General features: G+C 37.1%; 1 protein-coding gene across 1 annotated transcript in view; it reads left to right on the forward strand.

The window, feature by feature from the left end:
- Positions 1-26,258, forward strand: part of CAMK2D (calcium/calmodulin dependent protein kinase II delta) — a gene marked incomplete in the record, with an annotated part of 312,777 nt that overhangs the window by 259,758 nt on the left and 26,761 nt on the right. Inside the window, 2 exon segments of the mRNA NM_001099954.1 lie at positions 952-996; positions 10,051-10,099. Coding sequence (NP_001093424.1) covers positions 952-996; positions 10,051-10,099 — 94 coding nt within the window.

Consider the following 26,258-nt stretch of genomic DNA (forward strand, 5'->3'; position numbering starts at 1 on the left):
GCTGTTTTCCCAGGTGTATTAGCAGGAAACTGGATCAGAAGTGGAGCAGCCAGGACTAGAGCCAGCACCCATATGGGCTGCCAGCACTTCAGGCTGCCTAACCTGCTATACCACAGTGCCAGCCCCAGGATGACTTCACTTTTAAACATACTCAAGGAATTCAGTAATAGAAGGAATGATAAAAGCTCCCCACAACAAGAAAAATGAAGTTTTATATAAAATGATATGTTTTATAATTTCTCTATTTTAGTTGGGGATTTCATTTAGTTTTATATTGTGCCTCAAATTTTATGATTTTTAATTTTTATTGTAAAGTTTTTGTTTGTATAGCCTTTTAAATCTGGTTTTGAAGTAGAAAAGAGTATATAATACCATTTTTTGAATGATTATCTGCTAAGCATTTTAAAATTTTGATCTAGGTCAATAATACACAATTTTATTTTAAATATAATTATTAGTATTTTATAAAACTGAGATGATTTGATTTCAGAAATATAAAAAAGCTAATTTTTACAAGTGAGTTTTCAGCCTCTAGAAAGAGAGTCTAAATGGAAGAACTGACATGGCCACGATCCCTGTGGTGTGAATGAACATGTAATACAATCTGTCAGCTGATGTTGAAAGACTGAAACCAACTTTCTGGATTACAAAAGGATAGTCCAGTTAAAGTTCCAGTATCCTTTTCGCAACCAACAGTGAAATAATGTCCAATAACACAAACGGGCAGTGTTCAATTATATGCAATGAACTACTCAGAATTTGTTGTGGCAAAATCAAGAAAAGTGATACTGTATTTCAATGTCCTGTAAGCTCGCGCTCATCAGTGTGACCTTGGTAACTTGGCATATGTTGGCCATAACTCAGCAAAGGTCGTAGACAAAGATAATGACCTGTTTCACTGCCTGGCTATGGGTTTCTATGGATAACTCACTAAACTCATTTTATTCTCATTTTGCAGCAGCCAAGAGTTTGTTGAAGAAACCAGATGGAGTAAAGGTAAGTTAAACAGGTGTTCCTCAGATGATCTTTACTTTCAAATACTGGATAATTTTAAAATGTCAAATAGAAGTCCTAAGTCTTACAGCTTATATTTGTTTATACTTCCTAATAAAAGATGTAGTTTGAAATATGAATTAATGCACAAAGATGACAAACATTTGTACTAAGAATAGATGTATGTTTTCTATTTGATCATCTATTAAATAATCGTGAAAAAATAATGTCCCTCTATAGAGTTCCTGTAGAAACTGAATGTCTAAATCCTGTCTGCTTTCCTACAGTCCCAGACTACCATGGCGACCTGACAAATCTGTGAAAACCAACTGCTTTTCCAAATAATTATGTGTATTCAAGCTTGATGGAGTATATAGCTGAAAAAAAAAAAAACTCACATTAGGTCTGAAAAATTGAATGTCAAATGACTAAATTTCTCTGCTTGGGTAATTTTCTTAAAGGTCTTAATTGTTCTCATGCTGCTATCCCTAAGGTTTTGAGACATTCTTAAGGTGAATATTGTGAGCAAATATTAGAAAAATTTTCTGAGAAAGATAACAGTAGGGTGTTTTGACTGTCTTAGATTTCTTAGCAAAATAATGTGACTTATTTTCAACTGACTGTATTTTGTTTCAAGGAAATTTTCTTTTGTTGAAATGTAACCTTATATTTGCATAATGATGTCTGTTATCTTTCAGAGTACCATCCATACATTTTATTTCCTTAATATTTCTTTTTCTCTTCCAATGGCAGAGGCATACATTCCTCATCAATACCTCAACATTCTTGTGAATTAATCAATATTCTAACATTTGAATTTGACCCAAAGTCACATGGTCAGTTCATATTGAAAATATAACATGGGAAAATCATTTGTCTCTTATGTTCATTCTCAGTCATTTTTTCACCACCTGTCTGTGCAATCTGAGAAATTCCACAGCTACCATGACCATGCACTTGTGATTCGTATTAGGATGGCATTTCCGGTTGCCAATTGCTCTCCTCAACCTGTAATTGTATCTTCCTTCTACTTAGATTAATTCAACTTATATTTCAATGATGACAGCTGATACCTACCTTTTTCCCAATGTTATGTTGGTGGAAATGTAGTATTTTAAATTTTCCAAAATGTTTTCTTTGGGTTTTTCTGTACCACTGAGTGACAGAGAGTTCATAGGTCCTGTTGTAATATTTATTTTCACTACTGTCCTCATGTAGAAAGGAACATTTCTAGCCCTTTTTTTTTTTCTTGTCTACTTGTAGCTCCTCTTTAAAGACAAAATTACTCTGTACTCCATGCTTTGATACTTTAAATTCAACCGGTCATATTTTTTTTCTTTTCCTTTCTCTTTGACTGGTCAATTCAGAAAAGGAAGTCCAGTTCGAGTGTTCAGATGATGGTGAGGATCTCTATCTGCCAGATTTCTCCTCCTGTAAAAATTCACACTTAGGACTACAGCAGTCTTACATACCTAAGTTAGTGTGCGTACAAAAAGCATGGGACCATTACAGGTCATTGTTACCCAAATATCAAAACATGATGCCCCACTTTCACATTGTATGTTCTCTGAAATAGATTTTTTTTAAAATAAGTAAAAGTTAAACCCCATCAATATGCTGTTAAGGAGTTCAATCTTTTACAAGGACAAAATCCAATTTCATCTTTAAAAATAGACCATGCCATGAATAAATATGGAGACTATGCCATAAATAATGTTCATTTATTGATAAGTAAAAAAGTATGATTATTTATAACATGATGAGCATGGTTGTTGAAACAGGAGTAATTCTTAGGCACAGTTTCATCCATTCACCATAGAGTTTATGAGTGTTAGGAAAGTGACCTTACAAAAAAAAAGGTCATCCTAGTTAAGGACTTTTAAAGGAAATATTTATTAACTACAACACTTAAGAAATTCAACGCCTGAGAAATAGGAATATTTTGTCCATCTCTCATAACAGTAGTTCTGTGCATCACTTAAGTGATTCAATTCATTTTCTTTGAAAAAGAAAATGCTCTGCTTTCATAATATAAAGTAAACTACGTTCACAGGCAAGAGTGGCAAAGTTCTCATATATTAAAAAGACAGCTATGGTTGAGCCCATGTTGATATTTGACTCTTTGAAAGGAAATTCTTGGAAATTCTATTTTTCAATTAGTTAATATGACAAATGCCTCCAGCATTTCCATAGTAGAACAAATATCATTAAGCTAATCCATATATTAACAAAAAAGTTTTAATTGCACTTTTATACATGATTGAAAGTGGTGGTTGAGGTGCGTATTGTTTAACACCTGTTTCCAATACCTGATGATTAAAGATGGCTTATCCAGATAGAACGGGCTTCATTTGAAAGAGTAGATGATAGTGTATGCTGTGTATCTGTGGATGAATGTGTGCTGGAGTGTGTGTGCAGGGGGGAGCAGGCGTGCATTTGTGCAGATATGATTGTGTGCATAGGTGTGCATGGAGAGCATCTTCACCAAAACAAAGCAGTTCTTGGCAAATACATCCTAGAAAAAAATTAAGTATCTTACCTGAAAACAGAAATGAAAATATTTCGGATACATTTCTTTTCATTTGCATCCATTGATGTAAATTAAATATAGCAAATAAAATGCATTTGATACTTTAGTCCTAAGTGCCTCTGATCATCTGGCAGGAAACCAGCTATATTTTGCCAAGCACTCTTCCAACCACAGGAAATTATTTGTGTGTGCAACCTCCTATTTTCTCATGTATCTTGTACTAACATAAACACTAAATTTTGATTCCTGTTTAATAGAATCCATTATCTCATGTTTTTTGGCTCTTTCACAAATTTTGTTAAATTCTGTGTATTTTACTTTTGAAAAAATTTTATACTATTTACAAAACATAAATAGATTGCTTACCATTTTAAAAGTTTTTGAGTAAAAGTTTAAAAGTGTTCTCTTTAAGCATGTTACAGAGCACAATAATATGGCTTATTTCAATAAAACAGGAACTAACAAATACACAAATATGAGTGGACAGAAAAGCAGAATATCATATACCTAAACTAATCACTGTTACCTTCTGTCTTCTTCTTAATGCTAGTTTTGATACAATCTATAGGTATAAAGTATAGATTTTTCAGAAAGCCCAAACAATTGTAATCAGTTGTAAATACTTAGTTGGCATTCATTTATTTTATACTGTATGTTTCTCTTTAAGTCCTTAAGTACATTTAGATTAAACTATAAGGGAGTATTTCTTTAAAAAGATAATATGAGAAGAAAATACCTAGATTATATAGCATAAGAAAATGAATGTTAATTTATATTTCTGTTTGATAACCACAATGTAAATTGTCATGCATGAATTGAAAAGAATGTTGATAATCACTTTTTAGTGTTTGGCTCTTTAGTACCCAAACTCAATTGCAGTTTCAAATTGCCACTTGTCTATAAAGAGTCTTCTCTGTGGGCCATTACAGGTCATACCCTCTGAGTTGCTTTCACAGTGTGGCTTCCACAGTGGTAAAACTGTCTTCTTAAGGTCAAACCTAATTATGTTAAAGAAAAGCAATGATATATAACAGCTGTATTCTTCAGTGATAGCAATAACACTTTGATTAAAAAAATAAGTAGTGTTTTCTTTTGGCATTTCAACATATACACAGTAAAGAGTTTGATTTCTCCATTTCTAATTGAAGATATATTTTGAAAGGAGACCCAGACTTAGTCTTCTTAAAAAACTTTGTAACACCTGATTTTGTCAGAAGCTCTTTTAAATTGGATACCTACTGAACAAAATAATGATGGCTCCCCAGAGAAAGACGGTTTATGTGTGACTTCAGGGCTCAAGAGTAAAATGGGAAAAAAAAAAGTAATATATTCATAGCAATGAACAATTGGAATCTTGGAAACAGAATCCAGCATGAAGAGTATGAACATGATTACATTCATTTCATACTCAAGCTTGATTTGAGCTCCGTTGAAGCAGCCCTTTGTCTGAACGCTAAGGTGGCCCAGACAAAGCAGCGGAGTCTGTGTTCTCACTCCACCATCTCAGACATGGTCCTAGCCTGTGTGTGCCCATCGGAGACTAGCAGTGATCATCATTCCTGTTATTCGTTACAACGTCTTTCGCGTTCATCTTTGGTATCTCTCTATTTTCATGTCTATATCTCCATGTAGACATGCTGCATATAGAGACATTGGCTACCAAGGGGTTTAAGGCATCTCTGTTTCTATTTTCTGCATACCCACAGATAAACAACAAAGCCAACGTGGTAACCAGCCCCAAAGAAAATATTCCTACCCCGGCGCTGGTATACCTGGACTCTTTGTAACCCTTCTTACGTTCTTTACTGTTTTCTGTTGTTTCTCTCATTTGCTTTCACTCTGTAGAAACATATATTACTTTACTCTGTTGGGGTTTGGGTATTGTTTTGTTTTGTTTTGCTTCCTAAGATATTGGAAAAGTTGTGGGTTTTTTTTGTTTTGTTTTTGTTTTGTTTTTACTTTTTGTTAAGGCAGTTGTCAAGCAGTGTGTTTCTAACATGAGATTATCTCCTTTCATTGTTGAACATTGTACTGATAGCTGTGGTCTCCGTAGTAGAAACTGTTGCATGCTGCCTTAGAAAAACAGTAGAATGCGCTTTGGTTGCTCTTAGCTCTTCTGATGATGAAAGCTCTAGATTTTGTGAACCATAGTTTCTTCTTGTCAGACGCAAACGTTGACATCAAGGAGAGCTAACGGGATTATTGCTGGACAATATAAAAGTAGACCTTATTCAGAGTTCCCGTTTCATTATTTAAAGACAACAGGCTTTGTAAGATGCCAATTTCTGAGATAAAGAGAGGCACTGCATAATTTAAACCTTTTTATTTTTTGTATTTTAAATTTAATCTTCACTGTTTCACTTTAACTAAAAGAATCAATCGCAAACATTAGAACATGAATTATCAATGGAAACTAGTTTTGTCTGTTTCAAGCAGATCTACATAATTCATAACTAAATCAGTTTAAAACTTTGAGATGGTGCTATGTTAAAATTCACAATCTGAATACTGGCATGCAGTGCTCTGAGTTCCATAATATTTTCCTCAAACTATTTCATATTTTAGTTATGATTTTAAGACATGATTCTGATTTTTTACTGTCATTGTACTGTTATTTTAAGTGAATAAAAACATGAAGGGATTATTTCATCTAGGCTAACTGGAAGGTTCAATTGTAATATTTTGTTTGTTTTATTTGAAAAGCAGAAAGACAAAGAGAGATTGCCCATCCACTGGTTCACCTCCCAAATGCTAGCAACAGCCAGGGCTGGGCCAGTCCAAAGCTGGGAGCCGGGAACTCAATCTTAGTCCCCAGGTAGGTAGCAGGGATCCAAATACTTGAGCCATCACCTGCTGCCTTTCAGGGTGCACATTAGCAGGAATTAGCACCTGAAATCCAGAGTGAAGCCAAGACTCTAATTCAGGCACTCTGATTTTGGGATCCAAGCATCCCAATCAGTGGCTTAACAGTTGTGCCAAATGCCTGTATCCAAAAGGCTCAATTTCAAAACATTTAGCTGAAGGACACGTCAAGAACACAAGTTTATCTACTATTAGAAAAGAATTCTGATAACAGCTGGGAAAGGAGGAAGGGAAGGAGATGTGTTCTGTAAGTCTGCGTTATGAACTGCTGTGGTGGGAGAGTGCTTAGGACTGGGGAGAACTCTAAGTAGGTTTCAGTAATTCCCAGTTTCCAGGAAGTCATGTAATGAAAGTGCTAGGCATTTCAGTGATGTATGCACACTAAATCTTTTTTACATCAGTTATTTACTTGAGTGTTATTTTCCACTTGGGAATAATTTTCTGATTCTCTCATAGAAAACAATAGGAAAAAGTAATAATTTCTTCAGGGAAAAACATGACTTTATAGTGAAATATTCTGCATATATAATCCATGAAAGAAATTTTTAGACATGAATTAACACAGAGTTAACAGCAATATGTCTGCAATTATAGTGACAATGTGATTGGTTCTAGAACTCTTTCAATGCATCTTTTAAATGCTCCTTAGAATTTATTAATGGACTTTTGAACTGTATTCTTTAGCATAGTCTTTGTTTAAAGTGTGTTCCGATATTTCTAGGTTTTCCAAGGGTATTTATCCATGTATTGGTTGTAATATGATACCACAATCAGTTGTTAAAGCAATAAACCTGAAAATTGCTGTTGCAAAGAATCTGAAATCATCTCAAAAGAATTCTGGCTCCTATGTCCTTGGCCAATTTTCTGTGGGACAGACATTAATAGGCTGTTCGTTAAGGAAGAAAGGAAAGCTGTATTTGGCCTAGGACTTGGTGAAACAGTGAGTGTGAGTGCCTCTTTAGGTCTCCAAACTTCAAAGCCTTGTTTGTATGCTGATCAGGAATAAGGTCTTTTGCATGCTGCTTCTGGGCAGGGAGGTGTCCTATCTCATGGGCTCACCAGGGAGATCTTTCATCAGAGATCTTTGTCATCTGCAACCTCTGACAGCAGTTAACATTGCTTTTGCTCTTGTCACTATTTAACTTTGTCCATTGGCTCACTTGCTCTGTCCCTCACACTAGTAAGAATGTACTTACCAATGCAAACTGTTTCTTTCTCTATTTTGTTCTCACTCAGGAGCCCCAAACTACTGTAATCCACAACCCTGATGGAAACAAGGTATTCAGAAAGAATCAACATCATCTTGCTTTAACAAGATTACACATCTCATCAAACATTCACAGCAAAATTAATTTATTACCTAAAAATAGAAAAGAAAATTCCAGCCATTATGTACCTCGCTTTTCTTTGGGGCCTAAATTATCTAGAGCTATACACATACTTTTTTTCAAAGAAAAATGAGTGACATCTTTAAAGAGAAATGAATCATACCATTAGTCAATAAAAATATTTCTATAATGCCTTATATCAAGATGACTATGTATCTTAAGCAATTCCATCTAGTCTCTCTTTCTTCCATGCCTGTTTGTGCATTTTACTGTAGATGTATTCTGCATGAAAGTTTAGAATTTCTTGCTATATCATCCCACTGTCTTCAAAATTATCAACTTGAGTTCATTGATATTTGTTTAAATTTAGTGTTGCTTTTGAGTTTTATTCTATTCTGTAGTCATAGTGGTGTCTGCTGTTTTGTTTCATTTTGTTTTGTTTTCTAATTTTCTGTTGATGTTGATGTTGGTGTTGGTGTTGGTGTTGGTGGTATTGTTTAGCATGAATTTGAGGAGAATCAAATGGTTTCACTTCTTGTGAAATATGTTTATTGTTGTTGAATTATATGCATTTCAGTAACAAACATTTAACTAGTTATCAGCAGACTCTTGTTTCCTAACCATTGTAAAGTATTTACACAGAATGTTAACTAAATAACGGCACTTGCATATATGTCTATAGGATGAAAGGATATGTTTTTAATGTTTATTGCTTTTCATGCAATATTACATCTCTAAGTAGAGGGAAATACATTATTAGACTTTTCTAAAATATTAATTATAGTCATGGGTCTTACTTCTTATATTTAATAATGTTTAAATCTTGGAAAACACATTTCCTCTCTAGTTTAACATTTAGTTGATCAATATTAAAATCATTAAAGTAAGAACATGGAGCTTGTGTTCTTTAATATGAGATTTATTTTACAGTTATGACTGTGAAAATGTTCTAAGTCCCTAAAAGACTTCAGGTAGTTAGGATCATCATTTGTGAGAAAAAAAATTTTAAATGGCAATAGCAAATAAAAGACAGAGCATAACAGCTACAGTGGACACTTCAATAGTCCTAGCTGTGTCATTTGTAAGAGTTGCTGCATGATATTTCTTGCTTACACAAATTAGTTTATTTTTGCAGTGCATGGGTTTACCTTCATTTTGAACTTAGATTTGAACACATCACTCTGAGAAATGCATGAAGACTTTTCTTTGGTTTCGTGTGTGTGGAGACTCTGGATACATCTTTAGTTAGTTCACCCCATTGGCTCATATGTTGTGTATGACATTTATATACATTGATCACATTTTTAAAGTATTGACTCTCTAAAAGGACACTGATTGGTGTATGCATCACTTTCCAAAACCTGTTTTTTATCACTGAGCATATAGCTCTTGATTGGAAGTTTATTACCAATATTTCAACTCTAATTATTTCATGTAGAAAATCACATCTTTTCCTATTGAATAATGCAAAATTTCTTTCCTAGAAAATATTTTATTAGTATGTTATTAATGGAAACAACTATCAAAACATTTTAAGAAATTTATCTTATTACTGGCAGTTACAGTGTACTTTCAGGGTGTTTACAAATCTTCAACTTAATTTGTAGTTTTTTAAAGAAATAGTTTTATCTTTTATTATGAGAGCAAGTTTTATATTAGTGACAGCTAGTTTCTAATTTAGAAAAGAATGAAAAAAACACATTGTCCTTGAAAGTATTATTCATTATAATTCCATTGTGCTGGTAAAAAACAATGAAAATTCTTCTTGAAAAATTCTACCAGCATAGCTCAAATTAATACCCCTACCTCTTTACCAAAGGATGTAATGAAATGTTTTTTCTAACTACATGGGAGTAAGGTAGAGAAATAGACTTTTGACTTTGTACTCGAAATACTGCCTGACACAAATAAGGCACTATTACTTATTGATTTATTGGGAATAAAAATTGTTCCAAGTTCAAATTTATTCATCTACTGTATTCAATTTCTCTTAAACACAGAGAAAGCACACTCTGTGGGGCACTGTAACACAACACATCCTTACACAGTTCTGAAGATAACTGCCTACTTCTGCTGCTTCTACAAATCACCTGGATTTGTAGTGCTTCAGAGATTAGGCAACCAGAGTACTCCCTCTGTGAAATGTTTGCAGCATTGACATTTTATTTCTGCTAAAAAACACATTGTGTATTTGTCCATTTGCATGTCAGCATTTGCACACAGCCTGCTGAAGAGTTTAGCATGATACATGTATGTATATATCACTAGCCATTTTTTTAAAGAAGAAATTATGCTATTCAATGTATTCAGCTTAAAAATGTGTTTTCTTCTTAACAGGAATCAACTGAGAGTTCAAATACAACAATTGAAGATGAAGATGTAAAAGGTATGGTTAAACCAGAAATGGAAAATTCACAGAACTCCTTGTATATCAGGAAAAAAAATTTTAATATACAATAAGGCTAGGAAATACTCCTGTCTAAAAACTTACAAAAATTTCTTTGTATAAATGCCTTATTATTTCAACAATATATATTTATTTTGCCAATGTTTCAACATTATATTATGTTATGTGTTTTAAACTACAGGTAACATGTAGTTTATTTAAGCACATTATAGTAGTGACAGTTTGATTATATGATAATAAATGGTGACTATACCAGCACAAGAGTAATATAAAAAAATGTATATATACACTTTGGGTATCTTTATTAAACCTGTCCAGAAACAACTTTTATTCAAGGATATATTATGATTTTTTTAACTTTCAGTGGCCAAGAGGGTATCTACAGAATTCTGTGCTTAGCATTTGTGTAGCATCCTTTTTATCCTTCGTTTTCATGTACTTGCCTAATATATCCTTGACCTTCATTCATTTTGCTTGCCTTAGTTCTTGTAGATACATATATGAGTCACTGGTAGCACTTTTTTTAAGATTTATTTATTTGTTTGAAAGAGTTACATAGGTTGGGAAAGTCAGAGATACAGATAAAGAAGGGGAAAGAGGGAAAAAGAGAGAGAGAGAGAGATTCTTCCATCTGCAGGTTCACTCCCCAGATGGCCACAATGGCCAGTGCTGGGCCAGGCTAAAGCCAGGAGCCAGGAGTTTCTTCTGGGTCTCCCATGTGGGTGGCAGTGGCCCAAATACTTAGGCCATATTCTGCTGCTTTTCCTAGGCATATTAACCGCTTGCTGGATGGGAAAGTGGAGCAACCAGGACTTGTACTGGCACCTGTGTGGGATGCCAGCATTGCAGACTGTGGCTTTACCCACTAGGCCACATCACCAACCTTCACTGGTAGTATTTCTACCTGAACTTTCTCAGTTCTCTACAGATGCACTAAACACACATTTGCAATGAGCTTACTTCTTTTTCTCCACCTAAATGTTTTAAAAGTGTTAATTTTGTGTTGAACTACATATGGTTTCTACATACCCCTTGTATGAAAGTCTTTTTGAAAAGGAATGTAGCCCGCACCACGGCTTACTAGGCTAATCCTCCACCTGCGGCGCCGGCACCCCAGGTTCTAGTCCTGGTCGGGGCGCCGGATTCTGTCCCGGTTGCCCCTCTTCCACGCCAGCTCTCTGCTTTGATCCAGGAGTGCAGTGGAGGATGGCCCAGGTCCTTGGGCCCTGCACCCTGTGGGAGACCAGGAGAAGCACCTGGCTCCTGGCTTCGGATCAGCACAGTGCGCCGGCTGCAACGCGGCGGCCGTAGCGGCCACTTGGGGGGTGACCCAACAGAAAAAGGAAGACCTTTCTCTCTGTCTCTCTCTCTCACTGTCTAACTCTGCCTGTCCAAAAAAAAAAAGGTAAAAAAAAAGAAAAAGAATGTTAACAATAAGGATATTTTAAAACAGAAGTAAAAAGGAACTTCAAAGAGCTCATAGAAAAATGGAATTAAAATACAAGTTTGTTTTGATACAAAAAATTGAAATCTGAGCTTAGTATTTATATAAAATGTATTTTTTTGTTTTTTTTCTTTGATATTCAATTATTTGAAAAAGTGATAGAGAGGGGAAAGAGAAAGGGAGGGAAGACGAGGGAGAAAGACAGAGAGAGAGAGAGGTATCTTCCATCCACTGGTTCACACCCCAAATGACTTGCAGTAACCAAGACTAGTCCATGCTGATGCCAGGAGCCTGAACCTCCATCTCGGTCTCCCACTTGGCTGATATGTACTAGGGTATGGGATGCCGGTGTCACAAGCAGCAGCTTAAACTGCCTACATAACAAGCATTCTCTGAACTTTTGAAGACTTCAGGTTAAAGGAAAAGAAGTAAAAAGTATGTTGAGAAGAATGATCCATTGATTAAAAGCCATACTGAAAGATTATTTTCCAAATAATATCCTCATGGTCTGTAATTATATAGGTGGCATTAAAAATAATCTTGAAAACTGTATTAATAAAAATAAAGAACTTGGAAGTTCTCAGATTAAGGGGACATATGAGCAATTTATGAAATAAAAATGATTTGTAGGACAAGTTGCCAGTCACCTCTGCTGACTTTTTCCTTTTTAGATGAAAAGAACAGCTGACGCTGTTAAAATATGCTCTATTTATATTACTAGTGCACTGACCTAACTCTGTTAGAAGTAGTCAGTCATTATTTTTCACAGTGGCAAGGTGGATAGCTGTGTCAAGGATTTTATTTAGTAGATCTATGCATCTAATTCTTGCCACTGAGCAAAATTTTGAACTGAAGCAATTTTATGAATCACTTAGGCCAGTCATACTAAAGAGATTTCTTTTGTTTTTTTTTTTTAAGCCAACAAGTGGGTGTGCCATTTAACTTTCCCTATGATTCAAAAAGCATCACTTTTATATGCTTTGGATTCATTAGTTCTTTTAGCTAAGCAGAAATGTTCTGTATGATTTTTTACATTCTTCCCTTGCGCAAGTTTCTGAAACCCTGTACTTAATGTACAGAAGAGACTGAATCATTAAATAACTAATTAAAGTTGGGAAAAGACCAACCCCTCTTTCTGTGCAGTACATCCACCAAGAAATTGGTTTGTGCCTTATTGATCCAAAGCTGGGCATTAATAAATGTTCTTTCTTACCTGAATTTGACTATACAAAATGGTGGTTCAGGATCATTGCTATTAATTTATGTAAATATTAGTAGATACCCAGAGTCCATGTCAGATACCCAGATAAAGTCCATGACTTTATCGTTTGTGTTTGAGTTATGTTTTTTGTTTGTTTTTTTGTTTTTTGTTAAAATAAATTATATTAGAAGTTCTTAGAAAGCAATTCTCCTTTTCAAATCAAAGCAACAATACGAGTTTCATCTTAAGATTTCACAAATTGTGACAGTATTTGTTTTTACAGTTATGCTGAGTCCGCTTACAACCAAAAAAAATTAAGCATAATATTTAATTCAAAAGAAATACCAGTTGATAGTTGAGCTCAAGGTCCTTTGGTTTATTTTCTTGCGCTTAATGAATAAATCATTTAAGTTTCTGCTTGAATAGCATGTATCTGGCCAAAGAATCATAGAGGACATCAGGCCTCACTGTGTTCTCTATTGGATGATGTCAGAAATCTTTTAAGATAATAAGACACTTTGAAAAATTGATTACCCAGACCATTATTCTAACTGTAAGACAGGTGGTGCATCAAACAATCATGAATGTTTTTAATGTTTTTATTATGCTCATGATGCTTGTGTGGGAACCTCTCTGCTGATCTGTACAGTCCCAAGAAATATCCTAATATAGTTCTACATTTGAATGATTATGCTCTCTCTCTTCTCTTCTCTTCAGAATTTCCTGTAGGTCTGGGTAGCTTCATAAGGAATGTGTTTATTGGCCAGATTTGTTAGAACCAAAATTTACCCATATATTTTATGTCTTGGTACCTACAAAGACCATCAGTTATGTAACCTGATCAAAATTGTATACTTGATAGAAAACCATATCATATCTACAAAATTGCATTTCATCCTTCTGCACATACACTTCCCAACTTCATCCTTTCTGTATACAACCTGGTTATCACAATGAAACACCACATTTTTCAACATATCTTTAAAAAAGCAAGGTTCCATAGCACAGTCCATGCTACCTACACTGCACCTGTTTCTACTGGCTATCTCACAAGTAGCTCTTCTGAACCAGAACCTAGACTTATGTTGTATCATGATGGTATATGATCTCCTGAGTACAATATCATATCATCCCCATGCCAATGCAGTACGCATTCTGTGCCAAACCCAACAACCAATCTGACAGTGACAGTGTCTGTGTCCTCCACAATAAAGAAACATGGAGAAGTACAGGGAATTAACACTTCAAGGCAACCCCATCAAAGAAAGGAAAGAAGTAAACTAAAGTAAACCAATAGCAAGAGTTCCTGTATATGACTTCATTGGAGGTGGATAAGGTAAGGAGGCTGGCTCTTCCCAGAGCAGGAGGAAAGTGGATGCAGTAGGAGATCAATGATCCTCCACAGTCAGGAGTCCCCGAAGCATCTAGAGAGCCGAACTGTGGAGAAGACTCACTGTCCTAACTCTGCTGTTACTTTCCATTCAGAATGACCCATAGGGCTCAGAGCCCAATCAGTGTATTACTTTCCATTAATTCCTGAAATGCTGACGTTCACCTGTGCGCTGCCTACCTCTTTCTGAACTAGTATTAAGAGATTTCAATAACTCAGTCAAAAATTCCTCTGTATGCTTTGTGTGAATCTATTTTACTGTTATTTAAGTCAATAAATATCAGAATAATGTAATTAAAAAGTGAGATCCACGACACATACCTTTTTTCTAAAAGTCATTTTAGTTCCTTTTTCTTAAAAAAGTAAGCATTTAGCTACAACTACCATATTTTGCTTCCCAAACTTGCAGTCAATGATCCATCACATGAACAACTGCTCTTCGTCAGAAGCTGGAGTAGGTTGTTTTCTTTCTCCAAGGTGATACATTTACTCCCTAATGTTGACCTTCTACTACTTTTGTTCTGTATTTGTCAAATACTGTGTCTGATGTAATCACCATAAACTCATCAGCAAACTCAGTGTCATGAAGGCATACTAATAGCTTAAAAGCAGATGAGAGTTTTAGTAGTCAAAAAGAAAAATCAAATTTTCTCATTAAAACAACCAGTATTTTCAGATGTACATTTTAAAATATTTATGAAATAGTCGTTTCCACTTTGAATGTATTTCTGGTAAAATTATCACTTTATTAATATCAGGTGATACGAAACAGCTATCATTAGCCTGTAAGCAGTAGATGACAGTACTAACAGTGCTCACTCCAGGGATGTGCATGTGCTTAAAGTCAGTGCTGTGTAACAGTGGTCCTTTCCACACTGTATACATTTGAAGACTGTCTTTGGTTTGTGGCTGTAGCCACAGTTTGCAGGGCCTGTTGCTGGTGCCACAATGCCTGTCCACCTCCCAACCTGCCCTGTACCGTTGCCTGGAGTCTATGACTTCTTCCTGACAAGTGCACATCCATTTGGTCCATCTGCTGCTCTTTTGCAGAATGCCACAGTTATGAAGTACCTGTTGAGTTGGGCTCCTATATGCCTTGTCATTTCTGTCACTCATCCTGCTTCCAACATCTCAGTTCAGCTTACCGTTCAGTAGCTGCTTGGAGCTCTTGCTGCATTTCATTCTTCCTACAGGGCTAGGCCAGTGGAGCTTTGTGCAACAAGCAGAAACTTATGACTATGGGACTGACTACATGTCAGGACTACGTCATTGTTTAACCTCTTTTTCCTTTTCCTGACTTAGAGGTGATGGCAATGAAGCTGTATAGGATGTTCACAAAAGGCTCAGATTAAGGCAAAGGTGGTGGTACCCTTATAACTTGAATAGGGTTGAAGATTTGATGGCACCTGGATGTCATAGTCTCAGTTAATCTGCACAATCTTTTGTTGATGAGCTTTTTATGTCTTGTAAATGTTTATATTGTGCACGATGTGATGGCTATCCGGATTCAACTACTAAGTTTTATTTTATCAACAAAATCCTTCATTTCTTAGTAGGTTTTTCTTGAACAGATGATCAGATTATACCAATCTTCAACCTGCATATGCAGTTTTTCATTAAGGACTTGTCTTGCATGCATTTCTCATCTCCAGAGAAGTTGCAAATCAGGAAACTTCTGGATATTTTATTTAAGGACTTTTAATAAGTATGCCACTCCATTAAGTTAAAGGTGTTTCAGACGACCCATATTGTAGAGTGTATAATAAATAACTTCTTTCAGGTTTCTAATCCAAAACGTAATTTTTTTAAAGATTTATTTATTTATTGGAAAGGCAGAGTTACAGAGAGGCAGAGGCCAATGAAAAGGCAAAGAGAGAGATCTTCCATCCTCTGGTTCAATCCCCAAATGGCATAAGTGCTGGAGCTGGACCGATCCAAAGCCAGGAGCCAGGAACTTCTTCCAGGTCTCCCACATGAGTGCACAGGCCCAAGCACCTGGGCCACCTTCTACTGCTTTCCCAGGCCATAGCAAAGAGTTGGATTGGAAGTGGAATGCCAGCACTGCAGGTGGTGGCTTTACCACCTAGGCCAAACTACTGGCCCCCTCAAAACCTGCTCTTAAAAGTTTATTTACCAAAATTCCTATTTGCATGTGTGTTTCTACTTATTTATCTTTTGCCTTTTAAATCAGTATCAGTAACTTACAGATCTGACACAGAATTTGCTCTACCTCTAGTGCAAAGTAGTTTATGTTTCTCTACATTTTTTTCTTTCACATATCTTGTATTTTACATCTGTATTCACTGTTTTTCTCTGTGCTGCTTGCCTTTTCTCAGGTTTATCTATTAATGTGTTAGTGATAGCCTCAGGCATGCATAGCGTTGCTGACAAAACACAGGACCAAAACTATTGCTAATCTCAATTAAAAAGAAAGTCCAAAGGGCCAGTGCTGTGGCATAGCGGGTAAAGCCCTGGCCTGCAGTGCTGGCATCCCAAAAGGGCAGCGGTCTGAGTCCTGGCTGCCCCACCCTGATCCAGCTCTCTGCTATGGCCTGGGAAAGCAGTACAAGATGGCCCACATCCTTGGGCACCTGCACTTGCCTGGGAAAACCGGAAAGAAGCTCCCAGCTCCTGGCTTCGGATTGGCACAGCTCCGGCCATTGCGGCCAGTTGGGGAGTGAACCAGTGAATGGAATGTCTCTCTCTCTCTCTCTCTGCCTCTCCTTCTCTCTCTGTGTAATTCTGCTTTTCAAGTAAAAATAAATAAATCTTAAAAAAAAAAAAAGAAAGTCCAAAATAGAAACAAGACAAATAAAGACAGCATGGTGGTACAGCTGGTAAAGCTATCACCTGCAATGCTGACATCCCATATGGACTCCAGTTCATGTACTGCCTGCTCTCCTTCCAATCTGGCTCCCTGACAATGGTCTGGGAAAAGCAGGGGAATATGGCCCAAATGTTTGGGCCCTTGCCTCCCATGTGAGAAACCTGGATGAAACTCTTGGCTCCTATTTTTGGCCTGGATCAGCCCTGTCCCTTGCAGCCATCTGGGGAGTGAACCGTGGATAGAAGATCTTTCCCTGGCTCTCTCTCTCTAACTTGACTTTCAAATAAATAAATAAATGATTTTAAAATACTTTTTTTAAAAGAAGATTTATTTATTTACCTGAAAGACTGAGTTACAGAGAGGCAGAGACAGAGAGAGAGAGGTCTTCCATCTGCTGTCTCACTCCCTAGATGGCCACAAAGGCCAGAGCTGGGCCAATCCAGAGCCAGGAGCTCTCACTGTCTGTAACTCTACTGTCAAATAAATAAATCTTAAAAAAAAAAAAAAATAAGCAGAGAAGGCCTTACTGAATGATGGAGCTTAATGAAAGATACTATATAGAAATAAAATGATTTTGTTACAAATAAATAAAATATTTTGGGGTACATATGATGTGTAGATTACTAAATAGATGCTTGCCATATGCCTTGCCCTTATGGAGCAGATCCAATAAAGTCAAAGATGATTCCACATATTATATGCCTAGTAAAGTCACAGAATGTTGAGATATTTTCAAGTGGACTAATTCCAAATGAATTGTAGGAACTGTATTCTAACATAAATCAGTGCAGGGTGAATTGTGACCAATAGTTGTTCATGGGTCTATTTTTATCATTACATTCCAAACTTTGGAGTATCGTATGACTAATCAACTTAACAGCATTGTCTCAATTTATCAATATCTGGTATTAAAAATATAAAAGTGCTGTGGATCAGATTTAAATCTTGAATGTTGAGTTTTTGTTGTTGTTGTTGTTGTTGTTTTTTTTTTTTTTTTTTTTTTTTTTTTTTTTTTTTTTGCTATAAGGAAACTACATAATGCTTGAATTTGGATAGCTATAGTGACACACATTTTCTGTCCATGTCTATTCTGTGAGTTTACCATTCCAATATTCTGTAATACATTAAAACTGATTTATTGAGTTTTCATAAGAATACTTTGAGTTAAGAAAGATTAAAAGAGGAAGTACTTGGTATGTAGGACTTAAATTTTTTTGTTCAAAAATTGAATATATAGAAAACCACTTGGCTGGCGTTGTGGCTCACTTGGCTAATCCTCCACTTCCCACGCCAGGTTCTAGTCCAGGTTGGGGCACCAGATTCTGTCCCGGTTGCTCCTCTTCCAGTCCAGCTCTCTGCTGTGGCCCGAGAAGGCAGTAGAGGATGACCCAAGTGCTTGGGCTCCTGAACCCGCATGGGAGACCAGGAGGAAGCACCTGGCTCCTGACTTCGAATCGGCACAGCACACCGGCTGTAGCAGCCATTTGGTTGGTGAACCAACGGAAAAGGAAGACCTTTCTCTCTGTCTCTCTCTCAGTCTAACTCTGTCAAAAGAAAAAGAAAAAGAAAACCACTCTACTTGAGGAATTCATATTCATTCACTCTTTTTTTTTTAACTTTTATTTAATAACGTTTCCAAAGTACAACTTTTAGATTATATCAGCTCTTCCCCCCATAACCTCCCTCCCACCCGCAACCATCCCATCTCCCACTCCCTCTCCTAACCCATCCCATTCATATCAAGATTCATTTTCAATTATCTTTATATACTGAAGATCAATTTAGTATATACTAAATAAAGATTTCAACAGAAACACAGAAACACAAAGTATAAAGTACTGTTCGAGTACTAGTTATACCGTTAATTCACATTGAACAACACATTAAGGACAGAGATCCTACATGAGGAGTAAGTAGACAGTGACTCCTGTTGTTGATTTAACAATTGACACTCTTATTTATGACATCAGTAATCACCCAAGGCTCTTGTCATGAGCTGCCAAGAATATGGAAGCTTCTCCCTTCAGAGAAAGATACTTCCTTCTTTGATGGCCCGTTGTTTCCACTGGGGATCTCATTTGCAGAGATCTTTCATTTAGGTCTGTCTTTTTTTTTTTTTTTTTTTTTTTTTTACCAGAGTGTCTTGGTGTCTTGGCTTTCCATGCCTGAAATACTCTCATGGGCTTTTTAGCCAGATCCAAATGCCTTAAGGGCCAGAGTGCTGTTTAGGACATCTGCCATTCTAATTCATTCACTTTTAGTATCTCTTTAATAAACTAAAAACTTCACTAAATATTACCAGCTTTATTCTTGACTCCAAATTGCAAAACTATTTAAATTCACTGAACCTCAATTTTCTAATTGGTAAAATGTAACTAATAGCATGTACAGCTTTCAGATGTTGATAATTAAAAGAGGCAGTGTATCTAACATGCTTTTCACAGGGTTGAGCACATGATAGTGCTTCCATAATCATTAGCACTTATTTCTTTCATTGAATGCCAGGCTTAACATTAATCACAAAGATGAATGCAGTGATGATTGTCATGTTCAATGTCCTCAGAAGTTGCTGCTCAGACACTGTTATAGTCAGGATCTCATACTATTGTGAGAACACAAGAGCAGAACGCTAATTCAAACTGGAGTCATCAACAGAAGGACTTCTCAAAGGTGTAAATCCTGAACTTAGTTTTAAAGCATAACTTTAGGTGAACTTATAACTAGGTGAAGAATGTGGGAGAGAAGAGATGTATTCTGTAATAAAGTACAGAAGCAAAGCACGGTGTGACTGATGTACTTCAGGCAGCCCAGGAGATTAGTGAAAAGTGAAGTCTAAGTTAGATGGTGGTAGTAGGCAAGACATGAGAGAAGTTAATGTTCAATGAGCTTTGAGCCCTACTAAAGAGCTTCAGTTGATCCAATAAATCAAAATAATAAGATCAGAGAGCATAGACAAAGATGATTCTGTATAATAGACCAAGCACCTGAGGAATACCAGATTTTTAGCAGGGAAATAGTATGGTGAGATTTCAGCTCTCTTGCAGATGAATTTAAGGTGACAATACTAATGATAGTGAGACTTTTAAGACCATGCTATAAGAGGATATACAGGCAAGGTAGTGTTGGGCTTTTTTTTTTCTTTTTGTTTTGGAAAAATGAGTGTAAATCATATTAGCAGGTTAATGATAAAGGACTGACAGGAATGAAAAAGGTTGCTGGAAATTTTTTGCATTTATTCTGTCAGTAACTCTTTCTGCAAATATTTGTTGAAGGATTATTGAGTGCCAAGCCCTAATGATGGCACTGAATAGTCAGAGGATTTTACATTTAAACAGAGAGAAATAGATAAAGTTCATAATTTCCTCCAAAGAATCACCCTTGTGATAAAAATGATCACAGAGTAGGTAAAGACTTTCTCTTACATTAACCTGATAAAAACTTCATTCTGTAGATCTTTTTTTTTTTTAAGATTTTATTTATTTATTTAACAGGTAGAGTTACAGAGAGAGAGAGAGAGAAAGATCTTCCATCCGTTGGTTCACTCCCCAAATGGCCGCAATGGCTGGAGCTACGCCTATAGGAAGCCAGGAGCCAGGTGCTTCTTCCTGGTCTCCCCGGCAGGTGCAGGGGCCCAAGGACTTGGGCCATCTTCTGCCGCTTTCCCAGGCCACAGCAGAGAGCTGGACTGGAAGAGCAGCAACCGGGACTAGAACCCAGCGCCCATATGGGATGCCGGTACCACAGGCAGAGAATTAACCTAGTGTGCCACGTCACTAGCCGCACTAAGTAGATCTTATTAACCCAATCTTTCAGAAGAACAATCTTAAGCTTAGAGAGGTTAAGTTATATAGTTGTATACAATGAACAACTTGTGTATTTCTAGTATTACACAGCCCACATACTCTAATATTGTATCCCATACATTTGTTAATATATGAAAGTGTTCCAGAAATTAGCTAGTGGCAAAGGCACATGTCTGGGAGGTTGTCTAACAAAATGAAGACTTCTTAGAGATATCAAAATCTAATCTTACATCTACAGGAATCATTTCTCCTCGGATCAAATGTGAACTCCTAAATAATGAGGAAAAGATGACAAGTATTAGCCTTTTTTTTGTAAAGATCTCCCAAAGAAGGTTAAAATCATGCAGCTTGTAAAGATTTCACTCTAAGACCATAAAGGAATGCCCGGACTTCAGTTATAACAGCAAATTATTTGTCAGAGCTTGTCCTATTGATTATATTTAGTAGAAGCAGTTGGTGGCTTGCACTGGTATATGTAAAATGCTACACCATTATTTCTATAAAATACCATAAAAATTGCCCTTAGTTCTTCTTTTTATGCCTTGTTCCATCTTTACAGTAAACTTGCAAGATCAAGATATACAACAAAAAAGGAACTCAGGATGTTGCATCCAAATGAACACCAGTGATCTGGAATCACACCAGCCCTAAGGCCTTTCAAAGCAGATCAAGCATTTTGCCCAGCAGTAGGAATCTGGATTTTCATTCCTAGAGAAATTTTACAATTATTCCTGGTAAAGTAGTGTATAGTAGAAATGGAGAAAGAATCATCAACTGCATAATAGATATCAGATGTTAGGTTATTAAATTTCATGGCTTTGGAGAGGGGCCAGACTTGGGAAGTTTGCATCAGAACCAGGACCCAGAAAGAGAGAGATAAAAAAGAGAAGCTTGGCCAGCGCCGCGGCTCACTAGGCTAATCCTCCGCCTAGCGGCGCTGGCACACCGGGTTCTAGTCCTGGTCGGGGCGCCGGATTCTGTCCCAGTTGCCCCTCTTCCAGGCCAGCTCTCTGCTGTGGCCAGGGAGTGCAGTGGAGGATGACCCAGGTGCTTGGGCCCTGCATCCCATGGGAGACCAGGAGAAGCACCTGGCTCCTGGCTTTGGATCAGCGCAGTGCGCTGGCCACAGCACGCTGGCCGCAGTGGCCTTTGGAGGGTGAACCAACGGCAAAAGGAAGACCTTTCTCTCTGTCTCTCTCTCACTGTGCACTCTGTCTGTCAAAAAAAATAAAAAAAAGAAGAAGCAGCTTGGATAGAATGTACATATAGGTTTAGGCCTTTCCTTTTCCAAGGTTGGGGGCAGGCAGGGAGGTAAGTTTTGACAGGCCTGTAGTTGAAGTCTTCATTCCAACAGTAACCCAAAGCTATCATGAGCCTCTCAGTAACCTCCCTACCTAACACAAAATTCAGATTTAGTGGGATATTTCGGCCACATTGGTTCCTCTGATGTATTTCTGTTTGTGGTTTTGATCTTTTTCTGTTTTCTATATAACATTTGTTTCCAGCATACAGCTTAGCTTTGTAGGACCTGGCCTAATATTAGATATTAGGGTCAATAAGAATATAATTACCCTGACCATTTTTATTCTTCCATCATTTCCAGAACTGATGTATTCTGAGACAAGGCAAAGTTAAATTTTTCTCCCAATAGTTGTAACATGGGTTGTCTTCTGTTTCATTTCTTTCTGATGAGTATCCAAATAATATAAAAGCAAAGAATATATTATGATTTGGATAATAATTTGGATGTCCTCCAAAAAGCACATATATCGGGAGCTTGGTCACCACAAGTTTTCTGTTATTGGCTAATAGATTAATGTTAATGTTTTACAGATTAACAATGGGAACTTGAACTGATTATGGTATCGCAGGTTGGTCTAGTGAAAGGCCTTTAAGTCATTTGGGGCTTACCTTTGTGAGAGGGTTCGTTATCTAAGCCAACCATGCTTCCCAACTCTGCTTTCTGGCTTGTCTCATGATTGTCCCTCTATTATTCTCTAGCCTTACCAGATGCCTAAACCAACAGGGCCTCCTGATCTTAGACTGTGAACTTTGAAAATTATAAGCTGATGACCGACACCACGGCACACTTGGCTAGTCCTCCACCTGCAGTGCCATCACCCCGGGTTCTAGTCCCAGTTGGGGCACCGGATTCTGTCCTGGTTGCTCCTCTTCTAGTCCAGCTCTCTACTGTGGCCCGGGAGGGCAGTGGAGGATGGCTCAAGTGCTTGGGCCCTGCACCCACATGGGACACCGGGAGGAGGCACTTGGCTCCTGACTTCGGATTGGTGTGGCTCGCTGGCTGTAGCAGCCATTTGATGGGTGAACCAAAGGAAAAGGAAGACCTTTCTCTCTGTCTCTCCTCACTGTCTAACTCTGCCTGTCAAAAAAAAGAAAAGGAAAATTGTAAGCTGAAATAAATCTTCCTCCTTTCTAAAGAGCTCCTCTCAGGTATTTTAGTTCAAGTAACAAAAAACTAATACAGAACATTATATTCATTAAAAAAAATAGACATAAGGGCCGGCGCCGCGGCTCAATAGGCTAATCCTCCGCCTTGCGGCGCCAGCACACCGGATTCTAGTCCTGGTCGGGACGCTGGATTCTGTCCCAGTTGCCCCTCTTCCTGGCCAGCTCTCTGCTGTGGCCAGGAAGGCAGTGGAGGATGGCCCAAGTCCTTGGGCCCTGCACCCTGTGGGATACCAGGAGAAGCACCTGGCTCCTGGCTTCGGATCAGCGCAGTGCGCCGGCTGCAGCGTGCCGGCGCAGTGGCCATTAGAGGGTGAACCAACGGCAAAGGAAGACCTTTCTCTCTGTCTCTCTCTCTCACTGTCCACTCTGCCTGTCAAAAAAAAAAAAAAAAGACATAAGGACATAATTACAAATAATCCTATGTGAACAAATAAAGAGAATTTTAGATATATGTAATATATAATTCCCAACAGACATCTATTTGAAATCTTTGTATTCATTTGTTTAAAAAGGGAGAGATTAAACTCAGTTTGTGTGAGATATGGTAGTATAGACTGAGGCTAAAAAGGCTTAGCTTTCCTCTCAGGAAAGTCTTGTGGTATCTTTTTAACGGGTAATAGTGTGACTCTTTTCCCTTGACCAATGTTTTGAGGAGAATTTGCCAATCCATCATGAAAGTAAGTCTCAAAACTGGTACAAAAGGACTCATTTCGTTATTGTGATTGCTGTGGCTTATTTTACGATGGTAAATTAATTTTTGTGCTAGAGTCATATTATTCCACTGATTACATATATAAAAGTACTTCTTTACCAAAGAAAACTATTTGCAAAATTCAAACAGCTTTGAATGGTTGATTTGCTCTCTTTAGATTATAACAAAATGTTAAAACTGGTCTGGAATTTGAACACTCCCAAATTATTCAGTTATGTTTTCTTTAACAAAATGTAAAAACTCAATAAAATGACTTCACATTACATAAGCATAGATTGAATTATACATTTTTAAATGCCATTGCATATTGACTTCTCCAAAGAACATTTCCCTGAATTCCTCCACACCCCCATAGTAATATCCTTGCAGTCTGTAATGTTTTGATCTAGTTGCATTACTTCTATAGACTAGTATTATTGTCCCAATCTTTTTTAATATGTTTGTATTCATGAATTTGTTATGAGGACTGTTATGTCCCAGTTCCTTTATCACTCCTATGTCATCATGTTAGAGCTATCTTTTTTCCTCAGTTTTGCTTATACCCCACATTCAGTCTATCAGCAAATTCTATTTGTTCCTCCATCAAAATACACAGATTGTTTAGAATTAACTACTGTCACTGACTCCATTTCTGTCACTGTCATCCAAGATGCCATTTTCTTTACAAATGTTACTGTCATAACTTCTTAGTTTAACTGCATCTGTAATATCTGCCCATACTCTAATCTCAACACAGTAGTCACAGTAGCACTTTTAAAATACATCAGATCATGTGCTGTTTCTGCTCTGCCACCTCCTGCGGCTGACAGAGCCAGTAGAATCCATTAAATCCTCTCCGTGTTGAAAGGCCCCTCCAGACAGGTCTCCCATTACCTCCTAACTTCGTCTCCTACTATGAGTACATCAGGAACACTATGCCAGAAGTTGCTCAAGCAAGTTCTTGCCTTGGGGCCTTTGCAGTTGCTCTTCCCTGGCTGGTAATGATATAGGTTTCCATATGACTCACAGACATTGTCAAGCTCCTAGTACCTGACTTCAGACTGGCCCAGCTCCAGCCATTGTGGCCATGTGGGGAGTGAACCAGCAGATGCAAGATATCTCTGACTCTTCCTCTCTCTTTAAATTCTGCCTTTCAAATAAATAAGTAAATATAAATAATTTTTAAAAAAGAAATTTAAAAAGTCCGAATATGAAATTTTAAAGTGTAAGCCATACAACATTCTTGCCTGTTTTGATGGAGCAGGTATTTTATATCAGACACTGTGAGTCATATGTGAGATATGTTCCATATCAACCTTATTTTAAATTACATCCCTCCAAAACCCAGCATTCCCGATGCCCCACTTTTTCATCTTTCTCTTAATATTTATTATTATTTCAAATATTTATTTTAGTTATTTTCTGTTTCCCCTTCTACTGTTATACTGTAAGTTTCTCTAGGACAGAGTTTTTTGTTTTCTTCACAGTTATGTCAACAGATCTGGAAAACTGTTATGCAGTAGTAGGAAGAATAAATGTTTAATTAATCAGAAAAGGAAGCATAGTAGATATCAACCATACCATGTCCTACTAGCCACTAAAGTGACTAGAATTCTCTAGAGGTGACAATCACAGCTTTTTATTTTCATAGGCTTTTTTATCCATAAAAAAACCCTTCCCCACATAATTTAGAAATTAAAAAAAGCAGAGGCTGGTGTTCTGATGTAGTAGGTAAAGCCGCCACCTGTGATGCCAGCATCTCATATGGGCACAGGTTCTAATCCCAGCTGCTCCACTTCTGATACAGCTCCCTGCTAATGCGCCTAGAAAAGCATCAGAAGATGGCTCAAAACCTGAGACCCTGCAACCACATGGGAGACCTGGAAGAAGCTCCTAGTACCTGACTTCAGACTGGCCCAGCTCCAGCCATTGTGGCCATGTGGGGAGTGAACCAGCAGATGCAAGATATCTCTGACTCTTCCTCTCTCTGTAAATTCTGCCTTTCAGATAAATAAATAAATACAAGTAAATTTTAAAGAAGAATTTAAAAAGTCAGAAAATGAAATTTTAAAGTGTAAGTCACAGAACATTCTTGCCTATTTTGATGGAGCAGGTAGTTTTATGTCAGACATACTAGATTTGAATCTCAGTCCAGCTCATTTTTAGCTGTGCAGCCTGGCTGCTCATCTTAACTGCTGTATGTCATTGACACGATCAGGATAATATGTCCATACCTATGTTATTCCATTTTGTGTTACTCTAATGAAATATGAAAGGCAGTTAGAGAGATTTATTTTGGCTCACTTTTCTGGA

Source organism: Oryctolagus cuniculus, chromosome 8 (genome assembly GCF_964237555.1).
Source record: "Oryctolagus cuniculus chromosome 8, mOryCun1.1, whole genome shotgun sequence".
Classification (NCBI taxonomy): domain Eukaryota; kingdom Metazoa; phylum Chordata; class Mammalia; order Lagomorpha; family Leporidae; genus Oryctolagus; species Oryctolagus cuniculus.